This window comes from Hyperolius riggenbachi, chromosome 11 (genome assembly GCF_040937935.1).
Source record: "Hyperolius riggenbachi isolate aHypRig1 chromosome 11, aHypRig1.pri, whole genome shotgun sequence".
NCBI classification, from domain to species: Eukaryota; Metazoa; Chordata; class Amphibia; order Anura; family Hyperoliidae; genus Hyperolius; species Hyperolius riggenbachi.
The window spans coordinates 43,222,253-43,237,757 of NC_090656.1; the positions used below are offsets into that span (position 1 = coordinate 43,222,253).

The window sequence follows — 15,505 nt, forward strand, 5'->3', positions numbered from 1 at the left end:
CATTCAATAAAAATGCAAAATCCACTCAGTTGAATCTGGGCCCCCCAGTTCTCTAGCAGTGTGACCGAGGCATTAGTATTTGGTATCTCCATGCACGGGAGAAGTTGACAAATATGTTTTGGGATGTATTTTGGGGCCTGCAAACAGCATGTGCACATTATGTGCTTTCAAATTAGCATGTTTGCAGAATAAAAAATATTTTCTACATTTTACCCCATTATTCTAATCAAAATGGAAAAAAGACCAGAGGGTCAAATCCCTAATTATACCCCTTGTCAAATACGTTTGGGGGTCTAGTTTTCTAGATGGGTCATTTGTGGTAATATTCAACCATTGTGTACCTTTTGCCTGCTATAAATTAAAGTGAACCAGAGACGAAGCACCCTTGTGTATTTTACCATAGAAATCAGTGGGAACATTAGAGAAAACATTTACCCTGCTCTCTGTTCCATCCTCACTGCTAAAAGTGTCTGTTATCTAGCTGAGATAAGAATCCCAGACTGAGCATTGAGTCTGGCTTTGCTATAATGACTCAGCTATAATGATTCCTGAGCAAAGCCAGCAGGGGGCAGGCTTGGACTTGAAGACAGCAAAGAACACAGTCTCAGCTATAATCATTCTGTAGCAAAGCCAGACCGACTGCTTAGTCGGGATTCTTATCTTAGAGGTGATAACAGGCAAATTAAACAGAGAACAATGTAACAAAGAGCAGATTAGGTGTTTACTGTCATGTTCCCACTGATTTATAAGGTAAAATACATGAGGTTGCTTCATCTCTGGTTCTCTTTAAGTATGATGCAATAAAACATGCTTTACATTTTTTAGTCTTCAGAAACCCAAATACATACAATTTTTCCTGTGACATCCAATAATACCACATTGGAAATACATACACAAATTTGGTGTCAAAGTACATGTTTTGCACTAATCCGTCTCCTCATGGGGATTCTCAGTGTTTTCTTAGTTTTTAAAGCATTAACTGAACAGGAGTTAGCAAGTCTAACTGCTAGCATAGTGTGCAAGAGGCTGGCTGGTATCTTACTATTTTGGCAATGAAACTGCCGTTCAGGAAATGCTTCTGAAACCAAAGAAAACCCTGAGAATCTCCCATAAGGAGATGGAGTAGTCCAAAACCTTTTGGCTCTGTCTGATTCGAACTGTTTTTTTTTTTTTTTTGCTGGAGTGGTCCTTCAATTCCCTGTGTATTCTGTCCTCAAAGAATGCTGATTTCAGTTGTGACCTTACTCTTCTCTCAGCAGTGCACATAGGTGATATACTGGGCACAGCTAGAACTACCACTTATGCCTCTCTCATTTCTTGTGTGAATTCACTATATTTAGTGTATGCTTTGTTTACAGATGGATCTACCTGAATGATCAGAATTTATGTATTCCTACAAGCTCATCTTTTGTGTATGGAGCCGTGCCTATTGGAGCCAGTATTTATGTTATCGGGGATCTAGACACAGGTAACGGTATCACTGCATACTCTGATGATGATGATGATGATGATGATTTCGTAGAATGAAATGATTCTTCCTGTAGTAGCTGTTTTATGAGCAGCATCCCTTCCATTCTACAGCTGAAGTTCTACACAGCAGCGGAATGACTTGAGATTTTGAAAAAATGTTCTTTGCTTATTTTTAACTTTATTTTTTAACTCACTTGTGCCGTATTAGGTATTTCATATGAAAAAGTGAAACTGTATTAATTCAGCAGAACCTTTAAGTGAAAGAAATATGGATGCTGCCATTTTGAACTTTTCAAACCTTGCCTGGTGGCTGGCTGCCTTGCTGATTTTGGCTTCAGTTGGGTCTATCACATGCTTGAAACAAGCATGCAGCCACTGGAGTCAGATCACCTGACTGGCCTAGTAGTTCTGGTCATGTGACTTGGGACCTGAGGGGAGTCGCATGATTGAAGTCACATGGTATCATCCTGATTCAAAACTTCTTGCTATGATTGAAGATAACACTGATTGGTCACCAGTTCTGCTCTGAATGCCAAAGCTTTAAACTACAGTGTAGCCTTAGAGACCTTGTCTGAACGGAAGCATACAGATACAAGCAGCACAGTCAGCAAATCTACATTAATTTACAGTGCAGCGGCAGAATGAAGTTAAGCGACACATGTTGTCATGCTTGCTTTTCCGTGTTTACTATTGTATTTACTGAGTGGATTTCAAGATTCTCCCTCTAGAGGCAGTCTGTGTGGGTCAAGAAGTACAGTTAGGTAATGTACCATAAGTTAGGTAATAGTCTGCTTCCGTCATTCTAGTTTGCACTGAAAATAGGGAAGCTTTGGAGTAGGTTTACATTCACTACTGTTCACAGAGAAACCTTCCAAAGAGCCACTGATGATACATATTGTGAATTGAATCCATGAAGTTTATTCTTGGTTAGTTTTCATTAGGTAACAGCAGTGCTTGGTTTACATTTGGCTAGCAGAAAAGTCATCTGTTTTTGTGACCAGGAGAGAAATGGCAGCGCATCCTAAGACCAGGCCGCATATGAAATGACTATCAACAGAGGCATGCAGAGCCCCCTACAGGCGTCATACACACTAGGGGCCTGATTCACAAAGCGGTGCAAACACTTTGCACGCCAGTGAAAAGCCCTTTATCACGCCTAAACTCAGTTTAGGCGTGATAAGAAGAAACTCGCGCAAAATTCCCGCGCAGTCGCGATGCGCCCATTAAACCCTATGGGCGCTGTGCGTGGAATTGCGTGATTGCGCGTGCAAAACTTTGCGCGCTGGACTTTGCACGCGATCACCAGCACAAAGCGGTTCTAACTCAGTGGGGCAAAGGTTATCACGCCTAAAGTCTTTAAGGCGTGATAACTGAGTTATCACCGCTTTGTGAATCAGGCCCTTTGTATTCAAAAAAGATGCCACAATTATGCACTAGAGCCCTAACCCCTGAAAAAAAACGGAATGCAAACATATCTATTACATTTGTTTAGACAGCAGGGAGAGGTGGCAGTGCTTCCCAAAGCAGGCTGCATCTGAATGAATATCAGAATAGATGTGCAGAGCCTAATTATAGGCAGACTGCATCCATAGTGTGAACCTGGAAGCAGCTGACCATAAAATGGTTTACACATTTGTTTATTGACAACAGGGGAGAAATGGCAGCACTTCATAAGACCAGGTCACATCTGAATGACTACCAACAGAGGCGTGCAGAGCCCCCTAGAGGCAAAACAGATGCTAGAGTTATGCATTTCTCCCCTCTCTCCAAAAAATGTTTAAACCATTTTATGGCCAGCTGCTTCCAGGTTCACAATATGCTCGTTTGTTAATTAGTTCGAGACTAAGATCCCCTCCAAAAGGATGGCCTTATTGCGTTGGAAGGGTCCAGTATGGAATACTTTGCATGCAAACTGTTCTGGAAGCTAACATCCTCCGTTAATGTTAGGCTCTGCACACCTATGCTGGTAGTCATTCAGATGCAGCCTGCTTTGGGAAACGCTGCCGCCTCTCCCTGCTGTCTAAAAAAAAAAATTGTGTTCAGGAATGGAGAGGGATCATTTGGAGGTACATGGAACAGGTCCTACATGACTAGCAGCTGAAGTGACATGCCAGTTGTGATGACAATAGTTTTTCAAGCTCTCGGTTTCCTCTTACTGCACATATGAGCTCTGAATATGTTGTTCTAATCTAGATTTAGAACCCATTAGAGCTAACTGTACATGTTACACCTAGTCATAATATATTTGGAGATATGATTGTCCTGATGTGCATGGAGAACCGCAGCCAGAGCACCCAAGTGACAGCCAGGCACCAAGGATGGTCTGATGCCAATAATTCCAAGTTGCTGGGAGATCGAGGAGTTGGGGCAATGCTGATCAGAGCAGAAGTGGTACAGAGAGCCCTGGCTGTCCAACCAAACCGTGGGGTCACGTGACTCCAAATTTGAGGACCAGTGGGGGTGGAACCATGTTAGGCTAGATGCAGGAAGGAGGTGGAGCTTAGTGTAACAGAATACAAAATTATGGAAATTATCTTTATTCAGTCCAGGAACAGTTTTTAACATCACTCGTGTGGTACAGCCTAGGAGCACCTTACTGTACCACACCCTTTATGCCGGACTAAAGCTGTACTGATTTGAGTCACCAGTTTGCATTACTGCTTTGTGACTGTGTTGTCTGCATTTCTAGGTACAAGCTACGACTACGTGAGGGAGTTTAAGCGGAGCACGGGCACCTGGCATCACACCAAGCCTTTATTTCACTCTGATCTCCGACGCACGGGCTGCGCAGCTCTGCGCATCGCCAACTGCCGCCTCTTCAGGCTGCAGCTTCAGCAAGGACTCTTCCGCATCCGTGTCACGCCATCCTGAGAGACGTGGGGCCACAATGCTTGCTAACCAACCAACCACCTCACTATACAAAACAGCAAGCGAATGCCATAGAATGCAAAGGCTTATATCACCTTGCAGCCTGCCTATACGTCTGGTATGTACAACCAGACTCCGAAGCACCGTGTAGTTTTCTAATGTCACAATGTGTGATTGGAGGAGAGCTAAGAGAAGCCACAGAGAGACTCATTGTGAGAAGGTGTTGGGATCAATATATCATATAAGAGTATATATCACATTGCTTTATGCTTTTGGAGGTTTGTGGGATTGCGTACTTAAAGTGAACCTGTCAGGGTCCACAGTGTTGGTTAACAGACACCGCTGCTTAAAAGGAATTTGCGAAAAATTGGCGTTTTTAATAGTCTGAATCTTCTCTGTGAAACTACTCTTACAGTGAAGATTGACTCTCCTCAACCAGGTGTATGGCCTCTTATTTACTTACATTGTCCTTCCACAGCTCTGTGCTTTTCTGCATTATGTTAGGCTGCCAGGACTCCATAAACATGAGGAGGAATATTTTGTTTTATTTCCTGAACTGAGTTCTTTCGTTCCTCCAATTGTTGATAACTGGCAAATAGTGGTTTTTAAATTTCTTTTTTTTAACGTTTTCCCGACGAGGTAATTTAATATGTGTGTAGCAGTTATCAGTAATGACTTCTGGCGCCTTCTTACAACCCAACAGTCAGCGCAAGTGTAGACGAAATGCACAAGGTAGCTATCTTTGCCTTAACTAGTCTATTTAAAGGGAATGTGCAGTAATTTAGTTTTACTTATTAGAGTTAATGCTAAAGAAAAAAGATATTTATGTTTTAGAAAGTTTTTTTAAGGAAAATATTCTGTTACAAATGAAAAATGTGATCTCCACCTGTTTTGTTAACAGCAAGAAAGACAAGTCTTTAGAGGCTAATGGCGTTTAGATGTTAGTCTTCAAGTTAGGAGACTTTGCTTTTGTTATGTTTTTTTTTAAATGTTTCTAAGAAGAGCCGAAGAAAAAAAAATGGCCAAAAAATGCTGCATTTAAGTGCCAATACCACAAGAAGCCTGCAAGTACCATTGTCGCGTTTCAAATATGTGGGCACCCCCCTTATCTCAGGTCAACACTGAACAAAGCCTTTAAAGTACACATGAATTGAGAGGGATATGGTGGCGGCCATATTTATTTCCTTTTAAACAATACCTGCTGTCTGGCAGTCCTGCTGGTTTTTCTGCTTTCAGTAGTGCCTGAATCACACACCTGGAACAAGCATGCAACTAATCTAGTCAGATTTCAGTCATGTACACCTGGATCTGTAGATCTATGGCTAAAGTATTAGAAGCAGAGGATCAGCAAGATTGCCAGGTAACTGGTATTGTTTAATTAATAGGAAAGAAATATGTCAGCCTCTGTATCCCTCTTGCTTCAGGTGTCTTTTAACTCCTCTGACCCCTGGCTCTGTCCTTTCCTCTTGCATTCAGAAACTCGTGAGATGACCACAACCACCAATACTGGTGGGTATATCAGCTCATGAGCAGGAGAAAGGCGTGAGGTGAGAGCTCTGTAAGTAAAAGTCTCTACTCTCTGTTGGCCTGAGATGGTAGATATTTCTGGATGCTCCAAAGAAAATTGGAAACATAACACTGATCAGAAAAATATTTATGCTGAAAATTTCTATTGATACAGGAAGGCAAATACATAGCGAGTCAATCTGAGCCAGTATCTACAGATCAATTAGCTAGTTTACTGCTAGCTAGAGACTTTGAATGGCCAAATGTACCATATTTTTGGACTATAAGACGCACCTAGGTTTAGAGGGCAAAAATCTGGCAAAAAAAAAAACAAATGGCCAAACATGGTGCATCTATGGGTAAGGGGCATCTTATGGACCTTTTTCTCCCCAAGCTGTCTTTAAGCTACTCTAAGTTACACTACACTACCCCCTGTTGTCCCACCAGGTAAGCTACACTAATCACTGCACCCCTACCGGCTAAGCTGTACTACATTACATTACACTACCTCTACACACTGCTTTACACTACACTACCACTGCAGTCACTCTCACCGACCCCTGCTGCTGCTCCCCTCTCCCCCTTAATCCAGTCCTGCAGCTCCACATGCAATTCTCTCCTCCTCCTTGAGGCTTCCTGTACACTGTGGAGCCTGGCCCAATACCGCTTCAGTCCTCCATACTTCACACTACAACTGACTGCCTACTTCCTGATAACTAGTTCCCTGTGTGACCCCAGCGGCGCATGTGCGCCGTAGTCATGAGTAACTCCAGTTTTCGGGAAGATAAAGTGTCTTATATTCTGAAAAATATGGTAATTCCCTCCCTGGGTCACTGCAGATTTGTATGTTAGGATAATTGTTTCCCTTTCACTTAGCAAAGATATTTGTATGCACTTTGTCAGATATTCGAAATGAGCAGAATGGTTGGTTTATCAACGTTGAAGAACTTGACAGGATCACTTTAAAGTACTCCTGTCACTCGGTTATGGTACTTATCCCAGTGGTAAGGATAAATGCAGCGAGGTGCCTGCGACGACCACCATGCAGACTGCAGTCAGTCAACACAAAGCACTTGACAACTGCAAAGCATTGTGCCTGTTCATGAGAAGAAATATGCACCTGTCAAGTTTTAATTTGTGCACTGATTGCATTGAAAGTGGCATCTGTTGCACACAATTATTTCCCTGTATTTCCCCTTATCACTAACAGTGTTTCTCAAACCTGTCCTGGTGACTCCCCAACAGTGCATGTTATGCAGGCAACCTCACCTATGCACAGATGAGGTAATGAATGTTTCAGCTTCATGAAATCCCCCCTAGCTGAGACACTAACGACCCCACCTGTGCATAAGTAAGACTGCCTGCAAAACCTGCACCGCTGGGGAGTCACGAGGACAGGATTGAGAAACACTGCTTTAACCTAATGACAGGGTTACTACGAGCACGAGGCAGTGTACTAAATAACTAGTTTCAAACACAACTTACGGAGAGATACTATTTTGAGTCTACAAAGGACAATCTTGTGTGAAATGTTTGTCACTGATATTTGTATGCCTTAAACCATAGTGTTACCATTTTTCTTTTTATCACATGTTTAACTTCCTAGAACTGTAACGAGTGGAAAGGACTCGTAGCCTTTTATTGTCTTTTATTTTTTTTTTACCACAGCAAACAGCATCATATTTTATGGATCTGTTCTAGGCACGTTCTTTTTGTGTGGGGTTTTATTTCCTAACAAGGGTATGACGTTTTGTTCCGTTGCATTTTTAACAAAAGTATTTTGGAGGGTACTTTTTTATTTTTATGTTATGTTTTGTTTTTCTTGTTTTTGTCAAACTTGTTAATGTACAACAGGATAGCAATAATAAAAAAAATATACATATAAAACAAATAATATATCACCTTATGGTTTGTACAAGCTTCCAAAGTATTAGTTATGCCAAATGGAAATTGTTTAAGACAATACACTCCAGGTTCAGCAAACTGAGAGATGGGGATCGCAAAGAATGTATTTGAAGCAACCGACTTTCTTATGCAAAATTGATTTAAAAGATAACTGTTCCTACAGAACTAACAGCAAATTATTTTGTTTGTCGCTCAGCACACACCCCTTCCCCTCCAAGTGCGACAAAATACTAAATTTGGCCTACCTAAGATCTCTGAAACTGGAAATCTGGTCAACTCTGGCTTAAGGTGAACCCAAGGTGAGAGTGATATGGAGGCTGCCATATTTATTTCCTGGTAAACAGTCCTAGTTGCCTGGCAACCCTGCTGATCTATTTGGCAGCAGTAATGTCTGAATTACACCAGAAACAAGCATGCAGCTAATCTTGTCAGATCTGACAATACAGTGTTGTCAGAAACCCCTGATCTGCTGCATGCTTGTTCAGGGTGTGTGGCTGAAAGTGTCAGGGCTCGTTTCCACTAGTGCGGCGTGCGTCTCGTAGACGCACGCCGGCACTGAGCGGGTGGGCGGGATCGCAGGCGATTCCCATCAGCCGTGCCATGCACGGCTATAGGAATCGCAGCCTCCGCCGCGAATTCTGTGGGGGTTTCCGGCCGAATCGCTACTGCAAGCGATTCGGCCGGCGGCGCCGTTGTCCCCTATGGCAGAGTTTCCCCGCGCGATTTGCCTGCGGGGAAACTCTGCGGATTCGCGGCCGTTTCCGCGAGAGTGGAAACGGGCCCTCAGAGGCAGAGGATCAGCAGGTTCACTTTAAGGTGCTCATTAGCTGTACAATTTTCGATCAGGTTTTTCAGAACGCACTGTGCGAAAATGGAGAACCTGGTGGGTCTAATTCATCCTGAAAAATCAGATTTTCGATAATTTCTTTAAAAATGGTCGATCGGTGCGCCAGATTTTTTTCATAGAAATATTGCAAGTAGTTTAAAGGACACCTGAAGTGAGAGACATCTGGAGGCTGCCATATTTATTTCTTTATAAGCAATACCAGTTGCCTGGCTATCCTCCTGGTCCTCTTCTTTTAATATGTTTAGCCATAGCCACTGAACAAGCATGCAGGAGATCAGCTGCTTCTGACATTATTGTTAAGTTAAGCTGCATGCTTGTTTCTGGTGTTATTTCAGCACTACTGCAGCCAAACAGATCAGCAGGACTGCCAGGCAACTGGTATTGTTTAAAAGGAAATAATTATGGCGACCTTCATATTCCTCTCACTTCATTTGTCCTTTAACCTCCCTGGTGGTTAATTTATTTTGACAAATAAGCAAAAATCCTTTTTTTTTTAATTATTTTTTTTTTTGTTTCATGTAAAGCTACCAGAGTGGTAGCTACATGAAACACCACTAGAGAGCGCATGTGGCCCTCTAGTGCGATCGTCGCCGGCATCAATAGCAAACAGGGGAGCGCGTATGTAACGCGTTCCCCTGTTTGGCTTCTCCTGTCGCCATGGCGACGATCGGAATGACGTCATGGAACTCATTGGTCCGGGCAGCGCAGGGCTCTGGCGGGGGGGCCTCTTCCGCTGCTGCATGCGGGCGATCGCCGCAGAGCGGCGGCGATCGAGCTGTGCGCGCGGCTAGCAAAGTGCTGGCTGCGTGCACAGCACTTTGAATGGGGCGAATCGCCCCAACAGACCCTGAGAAATCCTCCTGCGCGGCATAGCCCGAGCTCAGCTCGGGCTTACCGCCAGGGAGGTTAATGGATCCACAGTGTGGAATCCAACTTGGGGTCATTTCTAAATCTGATCTCTTCGATCTGAATGATCTTCTTGGAAATACAACTATTCTCTAAACATTGTACTGTTAATGGGCACTTTTAGTTTCCTTTCCATCCACCCTATCAGTACAACAGTGACATCACCTGCGGTCTACCTGAAGAATCTGGGAGGGTCACAAGGGAACAGGAACTTTTATCTATCAGGGCAGGTCTCCCAGCATCACAGCCATTGACTTCCTAGCCGCTTGTGGTACTCTGATGTCACTGCTTCCAGCGTAATGCGAGGAGAAGGGGAAAGTGCTAAGCTGCAGCAGGGATCTCAATGACATGCACATAATCCTGAGTTGATGCAAATATAGGCAAATTTAAAATGGACCAATCCCTGGCAGCACTGTATTCTCAGGTTCATGGACTTCATCCACATTCCTAATTTGGTTGGATACATTACCTGGCATTCCTCAATAAATTACCCTAGTCCTGTGGGGTAGGGGGTGCTAGATTGTGAGCTATATAAATGCACAGCAATAACGTTAATGCTAAACCTAAGGCCCACATCTCACACGCCCCTGTGGTCTGTGGAGCTCAGCGGTATTTGATGACATCACCACATAAGAGCACCTCCCCTGGATCTACAGGAAAACCACTCTTGTGTTGATGTCCTGTCACATGCATGTCTCATTTTCACAGCATTTGCTAGGTAGTGGAAACGTTTTTTTTTTTTAAATTTTTTTTTTGTTACATACATATCTTGTTTAATTGAGGTTTGATGTATACAATATTTTTTTAGTCTGTGATTTTGGTGTTCACCTTTAAGGAATCAATCCACCCAAAGCAGATTCTTCCATTTTTTGGAACGAATGAATGGCTGTAACTCACTTGCCAGCTGTAACTCACTTGCCAGCTCCTTGCACATCTTGCAGACTCCACTGGCAAGTTTTCGGCAACTCAACATGCAGCGCACTTGTCACAGCGTCACTACTAAAGTTTCAGCTTACTTGAGACTTTATGGAGAGGGAATAGAGACAAGTCATCTCACCGCTGGGATTTTGCTAAACAATCAGTGTTAACTGATTCCTTCTTGTGAACTTAGAGCACATATACATGAACACAGTTTTTTATTTGGCTGAAAACCAGCAAATTTCTTTCCATCAAAGGCCTTTTTCTCCTACAGAAGTTTTTTTATTTACAAAATATCTTTTATATATCTTGCGTTTGTTTCATTTTAACTCATTGTTTTAAAATATACTGTATATATATTTTTATTTCAGCGTTCTATGGTTGAATTTGCGGACTGCACTTTTTAGACCATCTGCCTGTTTGTCAGTAACTGCAACAAGGTCTATATGTGCTGTATATACGTACAGCTGTGGCGTTGTGGCCTGAAGAACTATCTTTAAGTGTACCTGAGACGGGGAGGGGGAAAAATATATATGTACCTGGGGCTTCCTCCAGCCCCCTTCAAGCTTGTCGCTCCCTCATCGACTTCCTCCAACTCCCGTATCTTCTGAAACTGGCCCTGAAAAGTCATCCAGTTGGCGCAGTCCGACCGCGCATGCTTCCCTGTTGAACACTGTGGCCGGGAGCGTTTTGCACCTGCGTGGTAGTACTATGCAGGTGCAGAATGCTACCTGCAACCAGAGCAGAGCAGTGCGCCACAGACCGGAGGACTTTCCATGGCCAATTTGAGAAGATCCAGGAGGTGGAGGAGGACGGCAAGGGGGCTGGAGGAAGCCCCAGGTATTTTCCTTCCATCTCAAGTTTCCTTCAAATGAAACTTGAACAGCTTTTTTTTTTGCTGTAAACCTTAGTGGTCATCCATTGTCCTTTTCTATCTGGCTCTGGGATGACGTCACTGTACATATCACAATAGACATTTACATTTCTGAGTGAGCGGCGGAGTGTTAGTGTTCAGCGCTTGCTTGCGCCTCCGCGAGTTGTGTCCAGGTGGATTATCAGGCAGATTATCAGGCAGACAGTGACCTACCTGTCCAATGTTTGGTTGGCTGTCTATCAGAGTTATGAGAGGTTTTCTCTACCTCTTGATTCGATACCAAATAGTTTTTCTATTTCAGTCCCGATAGGCAGGTATGGCTAGCGACTCTGATTAGGATGGTCAGGGAAAGTGGCGATAGGTAAGAGCAGGGGTAAGGCTATAGGATGGTTTAAACTTGGGTGAGGTTTGAGGTAGTTTTATCATTTAGATTTGAGGGAAAGTATTGGGCAACAATAGATTAGGGATCATTTCAAAAGTGTTTAGGGATTCGCTGAAAAGTCTGGTCACATGACTGCAGGGCCGAGGCAGAGGCTGAAGAGGCTCCAGCCTCAGGGCGCAGTGTAGGAGGGGGCGCACACGTGTAGGAGGGGGTGCACAATTCATTCTGCTGTCATTCCTAATTGTGTTTGAAGCACAAAGAAATAAGAAAAGGGGATACATGGCAGTGACTGCAAGCCAGATAACTAGAGATTAAGGTGTTGAGGATGTTGGGGGCCCTGGGGCGCCTCTTAGTCTAATAGCAATTAGTGTGTGACGGCTGGGGTGGGAGGGATGGAGGGGCGCACTTTGAAGTCTCAGCCTTGGGTGCTGGAGGACCTTGTCCCGGCTCTGCATGACTGCGCTGCATATCAGAATATAATTTGGCTATACCGTTCCTTGCATGTTTGTTATGATCTTCTACTCTATGAGGAAGCATGGGACTGCAGATTTAAGCTAGATAAAGACTGGGCCAGTTTTCATTGAGGTCTGGTGCTTTCTCTCAGCAGTAGCCTTATAATTCCCTGCCAGTGTGCACTGTACATTTCATGCACTGAAAGGCAGATGCTGTAGAACGCAATGAGCTGCCTGTAATCTCATTGTGTATACAGCCCTGTGTAAGCAAAACCAATACACATATAAATACACAATTCCAGTCAATGGGCCATATTCATGCTCTAGCTTTGTTAAGACAATAATGATTTATTTCTGTGTTCAAGGCCACACTTTTGCACCATACACAATAGCATAACTGTGCTTTCTCTGTCTACCACTAGATGGCAGCAATGTGCTTACATCTCTATTTGTATAAGCAGGAACTTCTCACTATGACAATATGAGCTATACAGAATGTGACAGGAGGGAGCAACATGTGTACAGTAGAGTGTGGTGTGTGGAGAAACAGGAGATGTACTGTAAGGTGATGAGGTTCATTCAGAGGCCGAGGAAACAGTCTGTTCAGAGGGAAATTTTATTTACCCTTTTGTGTGTTGCTTTACGATGTGGAAAGTGGCTGCTTAGCATTGTACAGGTATTGCACATGTGGAAAATGGATGTGGAAAGTAGCCGCTCAGCATTATATTGCTCATGTGGAAAATGGCCGCTCAGCATTATATTGCACATGTGGCATTGTACAAGTATTTCACGTGTGGAAAATGGCCGCTCAGCATTATATTGCACATGTGGAAAGTGACCGCTTAGCATTATATTGCACATGTGGAAAGTGACCGCTTAGCATTATATTGCACATGTGGAAAGTGACCGCTTAGCATTATATTGCACATGTGGAAAATGGCCGCTCAGCATTGTACAGGTATTGCACATGTGGAAAATGGATGTGGAAAGCGGTCGCTCAGCATTATATTGCTCATGTGGACAATGGCCGCTCAGCATTGTATTGCACATGCTAGTAAACCTGCCCAGAACAAATATGGCCACCGCAGAGATGTAGGGATGCAGTAGATGTGAGGCATGTGGCTGAGAGGCAAGGGACTTGAAAAGGAGCATTTTGTGGGCCCACCAGTGCCCAGATGCCCACACTTCTGATAGAACAATATTATTCTTATTTTGTCTACCACATTGCACAATATTTCTTTATACAGCATAATAATAATAGCATGGTTTTCAGCCTAGAAACATTGTAACCATCTCTCCATACATTGATTTGTTTACCCATTCAGCAATTAATGGTGTTAGCCTACAATACAGGACAAAATGTGCATGTTTCTCATTGACCACAACTGATACTTCAAAAGCTTGTACAAGCTAAGACAGGTAAAACGTTACAAAACGTTCTGATCATTCTGTCCTGTTCAATAAGCTGGAGTTGTTCCTTAAGAATAAAAAATATGCATCTTGCACGTGTGATTGTGTGTTGTTTATTCATTTTTCGAAATTGTGAAGGTAAAGAATGGTTTCATCTTAAAGTCATTGGGAGTCTTAAATAAAAAAAAAAAGAAATCAGATACTTAAAAGAAAACCTGAACTGAAAATTAAAAGTCAAAATAAGCATACACAGGTCATACTTACCTCCCGTGTAGTCTACTCCTCAATCTCTTTCTCCTCTCCCGCATCCTGTTTGTCCACTGTGATCAATGGAATTCTTCGTCCTCCATTTTGAAAATGGCTGTTACCCATAACAGCTTCCTGGTCAGCACACAGTTAAACTGTAACAACGCCCACTTGAGCCGTAGGGAAACATGGACACATCAGTTCTCCTCTCAGCTGTAACTGACAGCAACTGATATATTTCAGTTCTGACAAAATGTTGTCAGAACTGGAAGGGATTATTGTCAGAAGAAAATGGTGAGCTTCTGAGAGGAACTGATGGCAAGGTAACTATATAATGTTCATTTGAAGTTACCTCATGTGTTTATTTTAAATAATTTTACTCAGTACAGGTTCTCTTTAAGGAGAAGGAAGGCACTGGGTCCTAATGAGCCTTCCCTCTCCTCTCCCAGTGCCCTCGTTGCGGCGGCAGCTCCTCCGTTCAAATCCCCCGCTGCAGGACTTCAGATGTCTTCGGGGGCCGAGTCCTTCTGAAGACAGGCTGCTCCATACTGCGCATGCGCGAGCACAGTATGAAAAAATTGGGATTCCTTCGGTGTTGGAGACAGCAGCATTTGACCGAATTGGTTGAATGCTGCTACAGAGGTTCCTGCGCTGGAGTGGGCACCGGGAGAGGAGAGGGAAGGGTTATTACATCCTAGAGCCTTCCCTCTCCTTAGGTAAGTATCTAGGGTTTTTTTTTTTTTTTTTACACCGATTCCCAATTACTTTAAAGTGTCAATTTAACAAAAGTTGTGGCTGCATTCCTCACACAGAGGATGTCGCACATCTTTGTTTGTTTGCACTAGAGAAGTGTCTTTTTGTGTTACTGATAAATTCCTTTCTGTTACTGGTCTTATTATTTATCAGCATTATTGCATGGAGTTATTATATATATCAAGGCTGGGGTCCACTGTAGATATTGCTGCGTGCATTTCAGCAACGCGTATCATGTGCACTATGCAAGGACTAGGAATGGTTAATGAAATGCAAATAATTTCGAGTTGATGCCAGGATCATGCACATTTTGTATGCAAATTTATACAGCTTGGAAATGGACCAATCAAATTTCACCTTTTCAGAATTTGATTGGATCATTTTCAATCTGCATATATTTGCATACACAATTTGCATAATGCTGCATCAACTCAAATGTATTTGCATCTCATTGACCATCCCTAGCAAGGACATCAGACACACATAGGCAACACTGTCTGATGTTCCTGCCTGTGTGTTCGCAGCTGCGGGATCATTTCTTCAAGTACTAAAGGCAGTACTGGTGAAAACTTAAGAATGTGGATCCAAAACTCCGTGGCCTCAAACTGAAAGAAAACACTCAAGTTCTTGATTATTCTACACCCACCACCCATAAAATAAACCACAGATGTTGTAAATGTTTGGCAAATTTTGATTATGTAACAAGACAATATAACCCATTTACCTTTCTAATCAGTTATCTCTTTTTAGTTTGGGCGGTGCATCGGGCGACATCGCTGGGCAGAGCCTGTGGACCACCATTTCAGCTCTCTGTACTTATTCCAGACAAATAGTTATTTGTAATGATTTCCAGGCAAAACTTTTCAAGTCATTTTGCACGGGGAGAAAAAAAATATTTCCTTCAGTTAAAGAGAACCAGAGAGGAAGCACCCGCATGTATTTTACCTTATAAATCAGTGGGAACATGA

General features: G+C 43.0%; 1 protein-coding gene across 2 annotated transcripts in view; it reads left to right on the forward strand.

The window, feature by feature from the left end:
• GAN (gigaxonin) overlaps nt 1–15,505 on the forward strand; it is an 85,285-nt gene that overhangs the window by 65,845 nt on the left and 3,935 nt on the right. The window contains exons 10-11 of one of the 2 annotated variants that reach the window (XR_011024659.1): nt 1,359–1,468; nt 4,160–4,456. Coding sequence is in view for 1 of the 2 variants with exons in the window: in XM_068259637.1 (XP_068115738.1) it covers nt 1,359–1,468; nt 4,160–4,341 (292 nt within the window). In the remaining variant the exon portion in view is untranslated. Of the gene's footprint in view, nt 1–1,358; nt 1,469–4,159; nt 7,088–15,505 lie in introns of those variants that run through there. The other variant, XM_068259637.1, reaches the window with a different exon arrangement.